The following is a 17,794-nucleotide window of genomic DNA, read 5'->3' on the forward strand; positions in this document are numbered from 1 at the left end:
GTAAATATTTTATAAATATGATCCTTATGTTTTATATAATGACTTCCGCTATAACCCGCTACTCTGATTTATTTACAAATGTGGTACTAACTATTGTTCACACTCCTAGGCCTAGAATGGGGGTGTGACATATATTAAACCCGAAAACCAACCCCATATTTATAATCATATTAAAACGGAAGATGGCCAAAATTTTTCAGATGGAGTTTACACTTTAATACTCACAATTATAAAAGATTTTACTAGAAGATGGTCAGATAATTATGAAACCATAAGAACTTTGTTAAATGGCTAAGATGTACTACCCTGAAATCATTCGGGTGGTACAAAGATGTTTTCTTAAGCAGGGTTTACGAACTCCCTATAAATAACATTTCTCATTGGAAGTCAAAATTTATTGATGGTCTTCCACCTTTATTTGCCGAAAGAGTAAGGAAACCCTTAGACGGGATAGTATTCAAATCCCTTATAATAATTATACTTATGGAAGGCTCATAGGGGTTTATGTTCAAGAAGGACTAGCCTTATGCAATGAACTAAAACTGAATCACCAAATAAAAAAACAAAATATAACGGAAAAAAGACAACTAGGTCAATTCTATGAGAAATTTGGAATGGAATGTAAAAAAGAGAATAAAGAACAAATTACTTATAAAAATTATAAACAGGCTTCTAGAGAAAAAAATACTTTGCTAAAAGAAGGGGAAAACGTTATAGAAGGAGTCAAAAGAACAGAAGAATGGACCCCAACATGTTATATATATGTAAGAAGAAGGATCATACAGCAAATAGATGCTACCAGAGAAAGAACATGAAAAATAAAATTAATAACCTAAATATAGAGGAAAATATTAAAGAAGAATTATGTAGAATTCATGAAACAGAAGAATCTAAAGACTATGATTCTGATCCAAATTCAAACCCTGAAGACTGCGAAAACTGTTGTAAAAATAAAAAGTCGGATGATGAGATTTATAAAATCATATCCCAAATCCAAGATAATGATATTAATGAAAGTGATCTTAATGTTATAAATAGTAAAAATTTAGAAGATATTATTAAAAGGATAAGAGATCCCGAAGAAAAGATAAAAATTCTCTATATAATTTATCAAGAAGAAGAAAAAAAATGATATTATAAAGGAACCAGAAGGTCCTTATACTATGAAACAAGTCCATGATAAATAGAATAATAAAAAAACATAATTCTTCAACTCCTGAAGATTTAAAGATCGAAGTCACAAAATTAAAAGGGTTAATAGTATATTTAAAAAAACAGGGTCATGACTTTGAAACAAGAATCCTAGATCTTGAAAAAACTAGTATTTATAATACTATAGGAGAGACTTCAGCCGAATCCCCTACTTATTCAGAGATATTTCCTCCTCTTAATGAAGAAGATCAACATATTCATACTATAGAAAATATTATTTCTCAAAAATAGAGAACAAATTCAAAACAGGATTTTATCGCCTTAATAGATTCAGACGCTGACTTAAATTGTTTAAGGGAATGACTTATACCCACAATACACTTTGAAAAAACCACACATATCCTTCGGACAGCAAATCACCAAGATATGGGAGTAAAATATATACTTCCAAAAGCAAAAATATGCAATAATGGAGAGTGTATTGCTATTTCATTCTTGCTAGTTAAAAATATATCAAATGAAGTTATACTAGGAACTGCTTTTTTATAAAAAATATTTCCATTAAAGGAAGTCAATAAAAGGGGGTTCACTGCGACATATAATGGAAAAACCATTACTTTGAGTTTATAACTCATCCCATTGAGAAAATGATAAATGAAATATTAATCCAAGCAAAGAGTAGCCAAATTGATTTCCTTAAAGAAGAAATAAATATTCATACAATTGAAGAAAACCTATAAAATCCAAAAGTTTTATAAAAATTGAGCTCTTAAAAACCCAATTTATGAATGATATATGTAATGATCATCCAAATGCCTTTTGGGACAGAAAACAACATATAGTTTCTCTTCCATACGAAGAGGATTTTCATGAAAGTAATGTTCCAACCAAAGCAATGCCATGTCAACTGAACTCTGAATATTTAGAGTTATGTAAAAAAGAAATATCTTCACTTGAACAAAAGGGGTTGATACATCCCTCAAAATCTCCTTGGTCATGCATGGCCTTTTATGTAAATAAGCATTCTGAAAAGGAAAGAGGTGTGTCAAGATTAGTAAAAAATTATAAGCCTCTTAATAAGGTTCTGAAGTGGATTAGATATCCAATTCCAAACAAAAAAGATTTGTTAGATAGACTATATGATTCATTAATCGTTTCAAAATTTAATTTAAAATCTGGGTACTGGCAAATTCAGATTGACCAAAAGGATAGATATAAAACAGCTTTTAATGTTCCTTTTGGTCAATATGAGTTGAATGTTATGTCTTTTGATCTTAAAAATGCTCATTCGGAATTTCAAAAAATTATGAATGATATATTTATTCCTTTTCTGAATTTTATAATTGTTTACATAGATGATATTTTAGTATTTTCAAAAGATATTGAGACTCAGTTTAAGCATCTAAATTTATTTAAAAGTATTATTATAAAAAATGGGCTAGTTATTTCTAGTAAAAAATAATGTTATTCCAAACAAATGGTAAGTTTTTAGGACATATGATTGAAAAGGGAAAAATAATTCCTATTAATAGAAGTACAGCATTCGCAAATAAATTCCCTGACAAAATTACAAAGGTTTTTAGGAAGTTTGATTTATATTGCTCCATATTACCAAGACCTGGCAAAGGAATCGTCCATATTATATGATAGATTAAAGAAGAATCCTAAGCCATGGGGTGAAAATCATACAATAGCGGTAATAAAAATAAAATAAAACGTCTCTAACCTCCCATGTTTAAGCATTGTTAATCCAAATTGGGATAAGGTGGTAGAGACAGATGCTTTAGATATAGGTTTTGGAAGGATACTAAAACAAATCTCTCCCCAAACTAAATAAGAATATCTTGTTAGATTTTATTCAGGAAAATGGTCTGATAGCCAGAAAAATTATGCTACTATAGCTAAAGAAATTTTGGAAATTTTAAAATGTGTTTTAAAATTTCAAGATGACTTATATAACAAAAAAGTTTATAATAAAAATTGATTGTCAAGCGGCTAGATTTATGTTTAAAAAGTATTTTATATATGATTTTTCTAAACAAATGTTTGCCAGATGGCAATCACAGCTAGCCCCATTTGACTTTGAAATTCTATACAAGAAAGGAACTAATAATAGTGTTCCTGATTTTCTTTCCAGGGAATACATAAATGAGGAGAAAAATCAAAATCAAAGGTCCCTTAAAAGTCTCGTTCAATAATGTATCACGGGATATAAACCTACATAGTCAAGTTATAAGAGACCAAATGCAAAAAATTTCTAGTATATGAGATGATTTCACCATTCATCCATATAATAAAGAAAAGTCCATAAGATTTTGCTATAAAATAATACATGATTCTGTAGAAAGGATAAATTCCTAAAAGAAAAAGAGAAAATAACCTCTTCGATATAATTTTATGTTTTCAGGAATGATTCCTCGAGGAAGAGGAAGAGGCTCTCCTAATATAGGATGAGGCAGAAGTATTAGTAGTAGGCAGGATATAGTCCTAACTCAAGTGGGTACAAGAAGGCTTATAACTTTAGATATTGCTTCTAGCTCAAGTGTCGTTCATAACAACACAAATTATACTGAAATTCAGATTGATCCAAATGACCCATTATACGAAAAGGTTATGGCCATGATAAAGGCCCAAAAAGAAGAAGAAGCTTCAAAAGCTCCTACTTATGCCTATGTAGCTCAGGACAACGATGAAAAAGATTCTTGGTTCATAACCGAGAGACAAAAGAAAATAATACTTTTAAATCAAGAGGATGTCGAATTCTTCGATGATCCATGGGTTCTTATGCAAAAATATATTGAGCCGGCTTCATATGAAGCATCTATCTATATATATAAACGAAAGCTCTAAAATCCTATGTGTCGCGATGTGGTCGCTCCCCCTTTTATGAAACTCACTAGATTGCTTAATTTTTGAGTGGTGAACTCTCATCGATTTAACCCACTTTGACCCAAATAACTCTTACACGGGTCATAACATCTCAAATACCACTTTCTTCACATCGATATGGTCAAGCTGATTATCTCCTCTCAAACTGAAACTCTTCCTTCTTTAGCCTCCTTTTCTCCACTACTCCACCGTCCCTAGCCATAATCTAACTTCTAATCGTAGTTCATTCTACAAACCCTAACTGGAACCTTTAAATATGCCTGAATGCAGGTATCTCAAATCTTCTCTGCTCAATATCATCTGCCACACTACCAGGTTAGACTGGAACCCTAATTGGAGTTCCAATCCGCTAACGGCATTTAGGGTTTAGCTTATTTGCATGTTGAATTAGAAAGCTACAAATTTAGTTTTGGGTTTAGTTTGATGTTTATGGATGAAATTGATGTGAAATCGGGTACTTGAATTGATGAATTCAGGTTTAATTTGATTTTTTGGATGAAATTCAAGTGGGTGGGGTTGTGATGATTTCATCGCTTGTATTATTTTAGCTTTAACATTTGTATTAGATATCAAGGTTTGTTTGGCTGTAATTTTCAGTGACAAAAAGTTGACTTTCTGCTGGCTAGGTATTATCAGAATTAAGATAACTTATAAATTAGGAGTATCCAGTGGAGACGTACAAATTAAAGCTTTGAGTTTTAGATTTATCAACTAACTCACTATGCGGGCTTCCCCCTGAGATTGGGAAGGTTAGCATATTATTCATTATACAAACAGTATTCACTAACACACGATTACTATATTGTTTTCCATATATATTGTAGCAAAATTATTACATCTCTGTAACAAATTAAGATTCAGTTATAGTGTTTACAAATATTATTATTACCTAGGTTTGATGACAACTTTAAGAATGCTTGTGCTCACTTGCAATCCTATATCTTAGAAGGTTTGAACAATTGAACCACCTTTATGGTTTGTTTAATATATTTTTGAAAGAAGCTAAACTCAACAAGTTTCATGTTTCTTATTAGATCACTAGTGAAGGGACCCAAACCTGCATTGTTAAGGTTCCTTAGAAGACTTCCAGTTGAAGAAGGTATGCATTGTTGATACAAGTATTTCATGTACACTTTTGAGTGATCTAATGCATTAGTTTGATCTTAATCCTTTTTATTGAGTGTGCATATTTGATTTAGTAAATTTGTTTTCCCTGCATAATTGTCATTATTCATACACTTAGGTAAAATTCGAATATAGGTCAACTTCATATGTTTCTATAAGTTTTTGGGTAAATTTTCTAGGAATTGTCAATCAATCAATCAAGCCCTGTATATCTCACCGCATAGCACGTATCGGTAGGGTCAGGGGAGGGTGGGAAGGAAAGTCTTTCCTCTATCCGTGGGAATAGAGAGGCTGCTTCCAGAGAGACCCCTGGTTTAGAAAGCTACATACAGGTAAACAGAGTAAACATACATCCTACAAGAAAAAACACTTAGCAATACATAGATAGCAAACTACCAAAATAGCAAGGAATCTTTAATCTACTAAGAATATGGCATAAGAATCAAAAAGCAGCATCAAACGAAACAAAATATATACATAAACAACAAGGAGCCAGGCTAGCCAACGAGACCATAAGTACAAAGCTAAGCTAACTAAGTACCTTCCCCTAGAAGTCGCTAACCTTAATCATATGTCTCCACGAATCTCTATCCTAGACCATGTCCTCAGAGAGGTGCAACTCTATCAAGTCATGTCTAATTCTCTCATCCCAAGTCAATTTAGGCCTGCCTCTACTCTTCTTTCCGTCCACAATGAAGGTTTCCACTACTCTAACTGGCGTTGTTGTCGGTCTCCTCTTCACATGCCCATACCATCTCAATCTTCATTCCTATATTTTCTCTGATATGCTAACTATTCCTAACCTTTCCCTAAAGACCTCATTTCTAATCATATCTAATCTAGTGTGTCCGCACATCCACCTCAGCATCCTCATCTTTGCTACCTTCATCTTGTGCGCCTGTGTCTTCTTGATGGCCCAACAGTCTATTCCATACAACATTGCAGGTCTAACTGCGACTCTATAAAAATTCCCCTTTAATTTAGATGGGAACTGCTTGGGGCACAAAACCCCAGTGGCTACTTTCCACCTACACCAGCCAGCTTGTATGTGGTGGGTTATATCACCGTCTATCTCTCCATTGCTTTGGACAAACGATCCTAGATATTTAAACTTCGTTATCTGCGAAACCACCTAGTCCTCAATAGTGATCTGGGTGTCCTCTCTATCGCCAACACCACTGAAGTCACAACAAAGGTACTCTGTCTTAGAGCGACTAATTCTTAAACCTTTATCCTCTAAAGCTACACGCCACTCCTCTAGCCTTTCGTTCAAACTTTGTTTAGTCTCAGCCACTAACACAATATCATCTGCAAAGAGCATGCACCATGGGACATGCTCCTGAATCGACTTGGACAACTCATCCATGACTACCGTGAAAAGAAAAGGGCTTAACGCCGATCCTTGGTTAAGTCCCATCTCCACCGGGAAAAAATTTGTATCTCCTACCGGCGCACGAACACTAGCTTTAGTCTTGTCATACATATCTTTAATTAAGTCTATATACTTTCCAGGTACCCCTTGACCTTCTAAACTTTCCCAAATTAGTCTACGTGGCACACTATCATATGATTTTTCAAGGTCGATGAATACCATCTGTAGGTCCCTCTTTTTCTCCTTATACTTCTCCATTAATCTTCTCAGTATGTGTATCGCTTCCGTGGTTGACCATCCTGGCCTGAAACCAAATTGGTTAACCATAACCTACGTTTCTCTCCTAATTCGAGTCTCAATTACTCTCTCCCATAATTTTATAGTATGACTTAGCAACTTAAGTCCTCTGTAATTTCGACAACACTGTGCGTCTCCCTTGTTCTTGTATAAGGGCACTACTCCACTACTCCACTGGTCTGGCATTTTTCCATTTTTGAAAATAAGGTTGAATAGAGTAGTGAGCCATTGAACGCCTTCATCACCTAAATACTTCCAAGCCTCAATCGGTATGTTGTCTAGACCAACCGCCTTAGCCCTTCCAATCTTCCTAAGTGCTATCCTCACATCTCCCTGTGTGATACCTCTACAGTAGGAGTTATTCCTTTGTTGTCTTTGCGCAACAGGGTTTTCTGGTTCTCGTTGGTAGTTCTGTCTGTCATTAAAAAGACTGTTAAAATAATTTTGGCATCTCTGTTTAATGTCTTGTTCCTTGATTAAGACACGCACATCCTCCCCCTTTATATATTTCGCTACTCCTAGGTCCTGTCTTCTACGCTCCCTAGCTTTAGCAATCTTGAACATATCATGCTCCCCCTCCTTTGTTTCCAAACGTGCATACATCCGTCTATACGCCGTGTTTTTTGCCTCTGTCACCGCCTTCTTCGCCTCTCTCTTAGCGTTTTTGTATTTCTCCCTCAACCTCCAACGCTCCCCCTCGTTTGTGCACCTTAAAATATCCCTAAGATTCTGTTGCTTATCCTTGATCTTGCTCTGCACATCCTTATTCCACCACCGAGATTCCTTGTTCCCAGTTGTCCTGCCATTCGTGACCCCTAGCGTCTCCTTTGCCACTTGAGTGATGGAAGCTGCCATATCCTCCCACATCTGGTTTGCGTCCCCAACAAGATGAATTGTTGTCATCGAGATGACCTTGTCCTTGAACATCGTAATGTTGGTGCCCTTCAAATTTCCCCATATTATCCTAGACTGCCCTTTTCTCTCCATCGTAGTCACTTTCTCTCTCAGTACTACATCTGCCACCAGTAAATGGTGCTAAGCTGCTGTGGTCTCCCCCAGTATCACCTTGCAGTCTCCCCACCGTCTTCGATCGTGTTGCCTCATTAAGAGATAGTCGATTTGTGTATTCTTCCCCCATTAGTAAAAGTGATTAGGTTTGGGTTCCTCTTCCTAAAGAAAGAGTTCAGAATACCTAGGTCATGGGCCACTACAAAATCTATAAGATCCCTACCAGGTTCGTTCCTATCCCCAAAACCAAAACCTCCATGAACTATGGGAAAGCCATCACTATCCTTACCGATATGACCATTGAAATCACCTCCTACGAAAATGGTCTCATCCCTAGATACGACCCTCACTACTCCATTTAGGCAGTCCCAAAACTCCCTCTTTTCTTGGTCTCCTAGTCCCACATGTGGTGCATAAGCGCAAACCACAGCCACTACTTCGACTCTTAGCACTAACCTTAATACCATCACCCTATCGTTGTATCTTTTCACCTCAATCACATTCTTATGCAATTCTATAGCGACTAGAAAGCCTACTCCATTTTTAGCTCCATCCGCCCCCGAATGCAATAGCTTGTACCCATTTCGCTCTACCCCTCTCCGCCCCTTCTACCTAGTCTCTTGGAGGCATGCTATATGGACCTTACATTTAAGAGAATCTATCACCTCTAACAATTTACCACCTAGAGTCCCTACATTCCATGATGCCACGCGCAAACTATACCCCCATACCCTTTCCTGCACCCCTCGTCCTTGGACACAATCTCAGCGGACTGACATGACTACTGTCGTCTATGGTTACAATTAACTGTAACTATTTAAAGCAAATCAAAACACAAAGAACCAACGCAAACACACCATGAACAGACGTTGATGAACAAGTCTTATAAAAATTTGCCTAATGTACACTTAACAAATAGGTAATTATTGCGCACATACACAAAGAGACATAAACTGCCTAATGCAAACATAAACCATACATTTTTCTTCTGGTATCAACAACAGATGCCTAATGCAATTCCTAATGAGAAACGAAAAACAAAACAGTAAAGAACGATCTCACCAAACAATAGGAGCTGAATGCAAGATAGCCGTGTCCTTCATTTAGGGTTATGCGCCTCCGGTCCCTTGAATCGCAAGATCTTGGAATTCAACAAATAGTAGGAACGGTGGTTACAAGTGAATAATAATAATAATAATAATAATAATAATAATAATAATAATAATAAGCTTTCGATTGAGGCAAATGATCGAATACTTGGTGGGCATGGATAAAACAATCAGGTGATGATGATGAGTGAGAGAGAATAATAATAATTATTATTAACAATTCATGGAACTAAATCAAATGTTAACACCAAATCGAACTCACTGTAGAGATCGGAATTGATTTAATTATAAAGTAGAAGATAGATGAATGTAGTAGGTTGATTATTATTATTATTATTATTATTAAAGTTTGAATAAAAAACCCTAAAATAATGAAAGAAAGTGTAACCGATTCCCAAACTAAGCTTAAAATCGAAATCAAACGGTGGATTACAGTAGCAAGACGGAGGAGAAAGACGGATGGTGATCAAAATCATAGATTTTGATATTCAGTGGGCTCAAATTGAATAGTTATTATTTTGTCAATATAAATTTAATATATGAAATGAGCTTGTATACAAATAGGCTCGCGAGCCAAGTTGAGCTCAATAAGTGAAGTTTGGCTCGTTTAATCCTAGGAATTGCCCCTACTGTTTTTTAAAGGAGACAGAGTTGATAACGAAAATTCAAAATCTTTTTTATCATCATGAACATAGTGAGGTTTAGGTTTTTAAACGACCCATATAGAGTTGAACAATGTTTTTATTTGGTACTTTGATACCTTTTGTTTGACGTTTTACATATTAGACATGTATTTAATCAAATGTAATACAATGTTTGCTATGAATGTCTATTTTTTTCTATCGATGTATTTCTTGTCTAGAAAAAACTTGTACTTGCGAATCCATGTTTAAACATTTATTTGACATGCTCTTATTACTTTTCATCGATTAGTTTCAAGAAATTTTAGTGTTGTTTTTCAGGTTATAGGATACTATTGTTGAAATTGTAATCTCTCTGATGAAATCACATGTCTGATCAAAAACACATCTTGGAGCTGCTCAAGATACTTACGTTTACTTTATTGTTATTGGGTCACAAAATATTATTTAGTTTATGTTTTATATGGGCTGAACTTATTTGAAAGGCCTATATTTATGTTTAATGTGTAACGGGCCTGTTAGCCTAGTCAGTATGTAAATATTTTAGGTTACGTATTGTTGAACTATTGAACGTTGTCAAAACAGTTGAGAAGAACGGTTAGGGATATAGTTAATAAACCGTTCTTATCAACATGTATATATGGGTCGATGTAAAGAATTGTTGTAAGTGTGTATTCTATGTTTAATAATATTTTTACATCAGATTGTTTCTTGTTCCATTCACTATATCAGTTGTGTTATATACTGCTACGTTTATAATTGATCATCATGAAACCTACTCAGAAGCAACATACCAACAGTGGTATCAGAGCCAAAGGGCTCGAATCGATCCGTACGAGTGGGAGTTTCGGCAACGGCAGGAAGACGTCACTTGTGAGACGTTTTTCGACTGCGTTGTCGCGGTTATTGTTGCAGGCAGATTTGCCTAGGGTTTCGTCACATAATCGTTTCAAACATCAGGTAGCGAAGAGAATTATAAACCGGGCGAAATTCCACCGACATCGTCTTGCAAATGCACCCAGAAGAAGGAACGAAGGCCATGGTGCACGGACTTGCGGTAAAGACGATATGGAAACGAGTAGTCTGGAAAATCTCTCAGAAGTTCATTGTTATCGTTGTCAGAATTTTGGTCACTATGCTTATGCATATTCAAGTAAGTTATCCAAGTTTATTTTCCCTACTGAATCCAAACCAGAAGATATGGATGATCTTGTTAAGGGGACGGATTATGGCAATTGGAATAACATTTGGTTTGTAAACCCTAGTATAAAGAAACATCAAACAAGTAGTCTGACTTTGTTTTGTGATTTTAAATCCACATATAAAGTGGAAAAAGATCGCCAAAATAAACCGATGTTTGTTTACGGGCTAGGGTTGACCGAAATTCTTGTGGATGATAAGATAGAAAGGATTCCTCATATTCAATATGTTCCTAAATCTACAAAAAATATTTTTAGTAAGGAACAATTGATGTTGCAAGGATTTGATATAGTTTTTGATGGGCCTACATGTGTTGTTTCAAAGACTTTTAAAGAAATTTCAAATGTTGATAAAATGGGAATTCAGGGATTTTAGAGGCCGGAAAAGATAAAGAAATTGTAAAGGCTAGTTCCTTATGTTTGTTAAAATTCCATCAACATGAGGCCGATATAATTGATTATTTGGAAGAAGTAAAAGAGGGAAACAAGATTGTGTAAGGCCCCGTTACCGGTAGCCCTACTTTCGTGTTGGATTTACTCATAAACGCAGTTCTAAATATCAGAGTTAATTAAAACATTCGCGGAATATAAAAGCTTTCATAAAACATTTCATAACAAAACACATCTTGTCTTAAAACATCATCTTGTCTTTCAAAATAACCGAATCATTAAACTTAAACGTCTTGAGTCTTCCGATGCCAGCCTCTTATTCAGTGCCACGTGTCTCCTCAAGCGAGCTGCCTCATCCTACTCACCTGCGTGCATACTAAAAGTCAGCTACGCTGAGTGAGTTCTAGTTAATCATACATTATACCATATACACAAACTTATATTCTTTCATTCATACTTTCATACTTTCATACTTTCATACTTTCTTTTGTATTAACTTGCTTTCATATCTTACGTTATAAAGAGCATTACGCCCTACATTCCTCGAGTATTATTAGGGCTCGGTACCCTCCTTCCTCGAGTATTATTAGGGCTCGGTACCCTCCTTCCTCGAGTATTATTAGGGCTCGGTACCCTCTTTCCTCGAGTATTATTAGGGCTCGGTACCCTCTTTCCTCGAATATTAGTAGGGTTCGGTTCCCTAGTTCTTGAATATTAGTAGGGTTCGATTCCCTCTTCGTTACCATACAACCATACATCATACCTCGAGTATTATTAGGGCCCGGTACCCTCCTCGTAACCATACAACCATCCTTTCCTTCTTTTATTAAATTTATCGCATTCATACACATAAGCATACATATCATACTTACCTTATACATAGCGTTACAACCTGACGGTACGTGCAATATCCGAAGATCGTTCACGTACCATCAAGCCATCATTCATACATATCACATCATTCACATAAGGCATACACTTATCTCTTAGGATAAGCGTATTAACAAACATATTGAGTATGCACACAGCCCCGAAAACATAACACATAAATGGGGCTAGAAACTCACCTGAATCCTGTTACGCTCTCCGTTAATCGTTATTCCCTTCTTGAGCTGTGCACGGCTAACTGTATAATATTTACATGTATCAATTAATTACTACTACTCATGTTGTATTTCTATCTTTATATAACCCACAACGAACAGGGGTCCGGGGGCAGCGCCCCTGGCAGCGGGGTCTAGGGGCGGCAGCCCCTAGCAGGGTCCAAGGGGCAGAGCCTCTGGCTCGGGTCGAGCTGTCTTAACTGTCTTAACACGTTTTTCATTTGGTTTTTAATTTATTTTCTAATTTGCTAACTCCAGCGAACTTATCATTAAGCGAACTTAACAATAAGCGAACTTAACATTAAGCGAACTTACTGTAAGCGAACTTAGTGTTAAGCGAACTTAACATTAAGCGAACTTACTGTAAGCGAACTTAGTGTTAAGCGGACTTAACATTAAGCGAAGTTAAGCATTGAGCGAACTTATCACCAGGCGAAGTTAAGGCTCGGCGAACTTAGATTTAGGCGAACTTGCGTGCAAGCGAAGTTAAGCTTGCAGGCGAAGTTAAGCTTTCAGGCGAAGCTAAGCTTGCGGGCGAAGTTAAGCTTTGCAGGCGAAGTTATGCTTTGCAGGCGAAGTTATGCTTTGCAGGCGAAGTTATTCAGTTCAGCTACGGGTTTGGTTTTTATCAAGCATTTTGGCGATTTTAATACCCTTGTTATGGTTCGACATCACCCACTAACGTTCCCTAACCGTTTTCGTTCGTATATATATCCCGTATATACTATAAAGCTTGGACCTTTAAGCTTAAGGACGTTCAATACAAGATCTATGGTTTATCTTAAACGAACCGTACATGTTTATGGGTTTATTAGGTTCGTCCTAGCATCAAGTTTGCTACTTTACGCTTCGTTTAGATCCGATCTATTATCGTTTCAAGTTTCAAGGCTAAACGTTCAATAAAACGTAAACTTTAAAGGTCAAGAACATACCTTTTTGTGCTCGTTCGATCTTGGTTTGCTTGTTTAATCACAACTAATCGTTTACTCTCTCTCGGATCTTGCTCGTTTCTCTCTCTCGGCCGCCAGCCGTATATGGCGGTGTGTGGTGTGTGTGTGTTTTGGAGTGTGTTAGAGAATAAGATGGAAATGAATGATGGTTTAGGGTTTAAGGTTGGTTTAGGGGATATTTATATCCCTTAAAGCCCATGGACCTAAGGCCCATTTCCTTTAATCCATTTTAATTAGTCCAAGTCCATGATCTTTTCCTCATTAGACGTTAATTAGTAACATTAAACGCACGAAAATTTAACGCAACATTCTCTATTTATTATTAGAATATTTAGGATGTTACAGATTGGTGTAAATTGGGACATATGTATCATGTTTATGAATAAGATACAAGTTCACAATATGTTCCTTAAGCATAGAAACTTTCTTAAAACCGAATTCAAAGATCTTGTTAAATGGTTTATAGAAAACCTTCAAAATGAAAAGGGAAAAAAGTTTCCCCCTAAGTTAGAAGATGGTGTTATTGTTGATCTACTTGATTTGTATATGGAAGTTCATATGCTTGGAGGTTTTAGGAAGGTTACTCAGGGTAAAAAATGGACCGATTTAGAAGTCAAGTTGGGTTTTCGAATTGATCAAGGTAGCGATATTCAAATGGTCTACTACAAGTACTTAAACACACTCGAATGGTATTATCAAACAATCACCAAAAGAGGGTACTTTGAAGATGAAGATTTGAAAGAACTTGTTGATACCATAGGCGAAACAAGTAGCAACAAAGAGAAGATCAAGGCCCTGCCTATTAAGAAAAGAAGTACATATTACCAGCAATCTAGACCGTCAGCCAGCCACTTTGCAACAAATATTGAAGACGAGGCTGTTGAGGATGCAACCGAGAAAGATTCAACTGAGTCCGACTCATTTGAAATCATGTGCTAATAATGTCAAGGGAATGAGCAGCGGATGATCAAGAGATTAAGGGGGCATGTTGAAATTGTAATCTTTATCATCAAATCACATGTCTTATCAAAAACATTTCTTGGAGCTGCTCAAGATACTTACGTTTACTTTATTGTTATTGGGTCACAAAATATTATTTAGTTTATGTTTTATATGGGCTGAACTTATTTGAAAGGCTAATATTTATGTTTAATGTGTAACGACCTGTTAGCCCAGTCAGTATGTAAATATTTTATGTTACGTATTGTTGAACTATTGAACGTTGTCAAAACAGTTGAGAAGAACGGTTAGGGATACAGTTAATAAACCGTTCTTATCAACATGTATATATGGGTCGATGTAAAAAATTGTTGTAAGTTTGTATTCTATGTTTAATAATATTATCTCTACATCAGATTGTTTCTTGTTTCATTCACTATATCAATTGTGTTATATACTGCTGCATTTATAATCGATCATCATGAAACCTTCATCGAGGCAACATACCAACAACTATGACACATAATATTATTATACACAGTAATATAGTATATTTAACATAAATTTTATAATGTGCAGCCATTTCAACATGTTGTTTCTCCTTCTACTGGTGCAATTGCTGGGTGGATGGCAATTGATAATCCTTTCATGCCTCATAGTCCTATTTCAGCTGGACCTCCTAGCCATGTGCAGCCTACAGTTGCAGGTTATTATTTTTTCATGTGGTTTCTCTTTATTAATGTTTTACTTTTACATGTGTAGCTGCTTTTCTGAAGCACCCATGAACACCTCCTGGTGGTCCTGGTGCCAATTATTTTTGTCATTAGTGTAGAATTACTTTTTATGAAACCTTCTTCTATTATGAGAACCTTAACATGTGTATTTTTTAACTTATTATTCTGGTTGCATGTATGTTGTCACTTAATGTCTTTATCTAAAATATGTTTATTTATAGTACCTTTTTTTGTTAATGTTCTTCAGAGTTTTGCTGCTAACAAAATCACATTTAGACACTATCTCATGAAGCAAGAACATATTAAAAGTGACTTATCTCATATTGATCATTCAGTTTCACTTGGTACTTTCAAACTTCAATTTATTTTTTATTGTATTCTGGTCATCTCCAAATTTTCAAACTATCTTGTGGATTGCTTTGTTTAGGTTGTGTTTTAGCTATGGCTGATCAAATTGAATAAATGAGTTATCGGGTCAAGACGCGAACCCAACGGGTCTAACTATATTCCGTTTAACTAAACTGGTTAAACTCTTCTATCGTAAAAGGGTAAAAAAGTCATTTTGTTTTCCTTTCTTATGTTAACCAGTTTTGTTGCAGCTGATTATTTGACCTCTAAATATCCATACTATTTAAAATTGTGAACGGTTAAAAGGAAGAACTAACAAAATCGCAAAATACCTACTTTGTAGTCGAGTAAACTCACCGATAACGATCAAATTAACGCAAAATAGAAGGATGGAGGTACATCATTTATGGCTCATTTGACCTTTAAAGGTCAACACATGCTGGTTACTTTACTTTCTTGATGCTACAACTTGAATTTTTTTTTAATTTCTTTTGAATGGTTATGGTTTAAATATTAACTAATATTTAGAAAAATGCATGACAACTATAGGTCAATTTGACTTTTGTACAATAGGTCAAACTATGAGAAATGTTTTGACTTTCTTGATGAAGTTAAGTTTTCAATTTTTTTTAGATTGAATGTTAAGTGAGCTGTAGCTTGATCTCATTGCTATTATAGAAAGCGTTTGAGGGTGTTTTATATTATTCGTTTCTAATATTTATATATATTTTTAGGATTTTGCTTTGTTTATCATAAAAAAATTAATAATATATTTAAGATTTGATAATGAAAAAGGTTCACAAATAAATGAGATCTTATAACCCGATTTAAAAGCTATATAGGTTTGGTGAGACCTATGATCCGCTTATTTTTTACTATAAAGTTGTTTTTTAGTTATAAATAATATAGTTTTTTTTTAAATCAGATATTAATTTTTAGTATATCCATATCATATTAAATATTTGGTGAGATTAATTTTTAATTTAATTAGATGTTATAACCCGTTTAATGAATATACTTAATGTTTGATGATGAAATAGTTTCACAAATAAATGAAATGTTATAACCTGGTTTAAAAGTTAATTGGGTTTGGTGAGACCCATGACCCGCTTATTTTTTTTAATTATAAATAATACATATATTTTTTAAAGAAATCACATATTAGTTTTTAGTATATCCCTTTTTTATAGGATTTTCATATCAAATATTTGGTGATATTAAATTTTTATTTAATGAGATGTTATAACCCGTTTAACGAATATTTGGGTTTGGTGAGACTTATACCCGTGAATTCGGGTCAAATACATGATAAGCCTCCATTTACAAATAATGCAATCTGGTAGTTTAAGGTTATTGTATAGAGCAATCAGAGAGCTTTTAAAGCTTTCGTTTATACATATTATAGATTAGATTTAGTTTGGAACTTCTTTAATAGGATACTCATAAAAATAAAAAATAAAAAACTTAATATTTTGAAACTAATTATGGTAATAGAACATATTTCGAAACTAATTATTGGATTTTATTTAATATATTCAAAAATCAATATAATAGAATGCTACATAACAATATATATGAAATTCATCATTATGCATAACGTTTAAATAAAAATAAAAAATTACTAAAAAATCTTATAAAAACATATTTATTAACCATCTGATCACGTAGGTGGTTAAACCATTAAAAGGCTAAAGCCTCAAAGCCCGTCAAACATAATACCTTAGTACTTTCAATGGTTGAACACTTGAATGCTTCAATAAGTCAAATATCTTCTGAAGTGATAAAAACAGCTCATGCTCATAAACCAAAAAATTGTCACTACTTGCATTTGAATTTTGGGATACCAATTGGAGAGTTCAATGTTTTTGGGTTGTTGTAAGTTTTCAATCCAACATGATCAATTTTCCCTTTTCACGTTTTTTAATGTTGTTGGTATTGCTTATCAAGCTTATATGTTTGGACCTTGGGCATTGAGGTATTTACTAAATTTATTGTTGGTAATAGAACTATTGTTTATTTGAAAATGATATTTTGACTTTTGTAAGTAAAACTATAACTTAAAAAAGGAGCGATAGCTTCCCTCTTGTAAATGAACTGAATATTTAGTGAAACGTTCGACGGTAACTCTGTTTACGGTCATTCGTTTAAAACTTGAACACTAAATTCCATTCGCTTATATGAATGAACGAGGATGAACAAATGTCGTGTTAGTTCATTCATGTTTATGAAAGTCCGATTACGTGTTCGTTCATTTACGTTCGTTAATGTACATTCAGTTACGTTCGTTTGTGTGTTATAATAATAATAACTATTATTATGTTAAGTCTTTTTTAATTTAAACATGATTTATCTTTTGGATGGTTCTCTAATGTTTGTGATTAACGATGTTGTTGTTTCATATTTTGAAATTAATGTATGTTCGTTTGTGTTCATTTGCGTTCATTTAGAAAGTTGACAAACGAAGTTGGATAAGTTCATTTCGTTTATGGACGAACACTGACATAAAATTTCGTATGTGTTCGTGAACCGTTCTTTTAT

General features: G+C 34.6%; 1 protein-coding gene across 1 annotated transcript; it reads right to left on the reverse strand.

The window, feature by feature from the left end:
- Positions 1-6,868: 6,868 nt before the first annotated feature.
- On the reverse strand, positions 6,869-7,822 carry LOC143624991 (uncharacterized). Its single transcript, XM_077095470.1, has one exon. It carries the CDS (start codon positions 7,820-7,822, stop codon positions 6,869-6,871), a length of 954 nt encoding a protein of 317 aa, XP_076951585.1.
- Between the last annotated feature and the right edge of the window lie 9,972 nt (positions 7,823-17,794).

The sequence above is a fragment of the Bidens hawaiensis genome, unplaced genomic scaffold (assembly GCF_021521415.1).
Source record: "Bidens hawaiensis isolate Kalapana, Puna unplaced genomic scaffold, B.hawaiensis_p1.1 tig00004007_1, whole genome shotgun sequence".
Taxonomy (NCBI): Eukaryota; Viridiplantae; Streptophyta; class Magnoliopsida; order Asterales; family Asteraceae; genus Bidens; species Bidens hawaiensis.

Bases quoted from the DNA above. Each gene is read 5' to 3' on its own strand.
- LOC143624991 (XM_077095470.1), bottom strand. From the start codon at position 7,822: ATGGAGAGAAAAGGGCAGTCTAGGATAATATGGGGAAATTTGAAGGGC.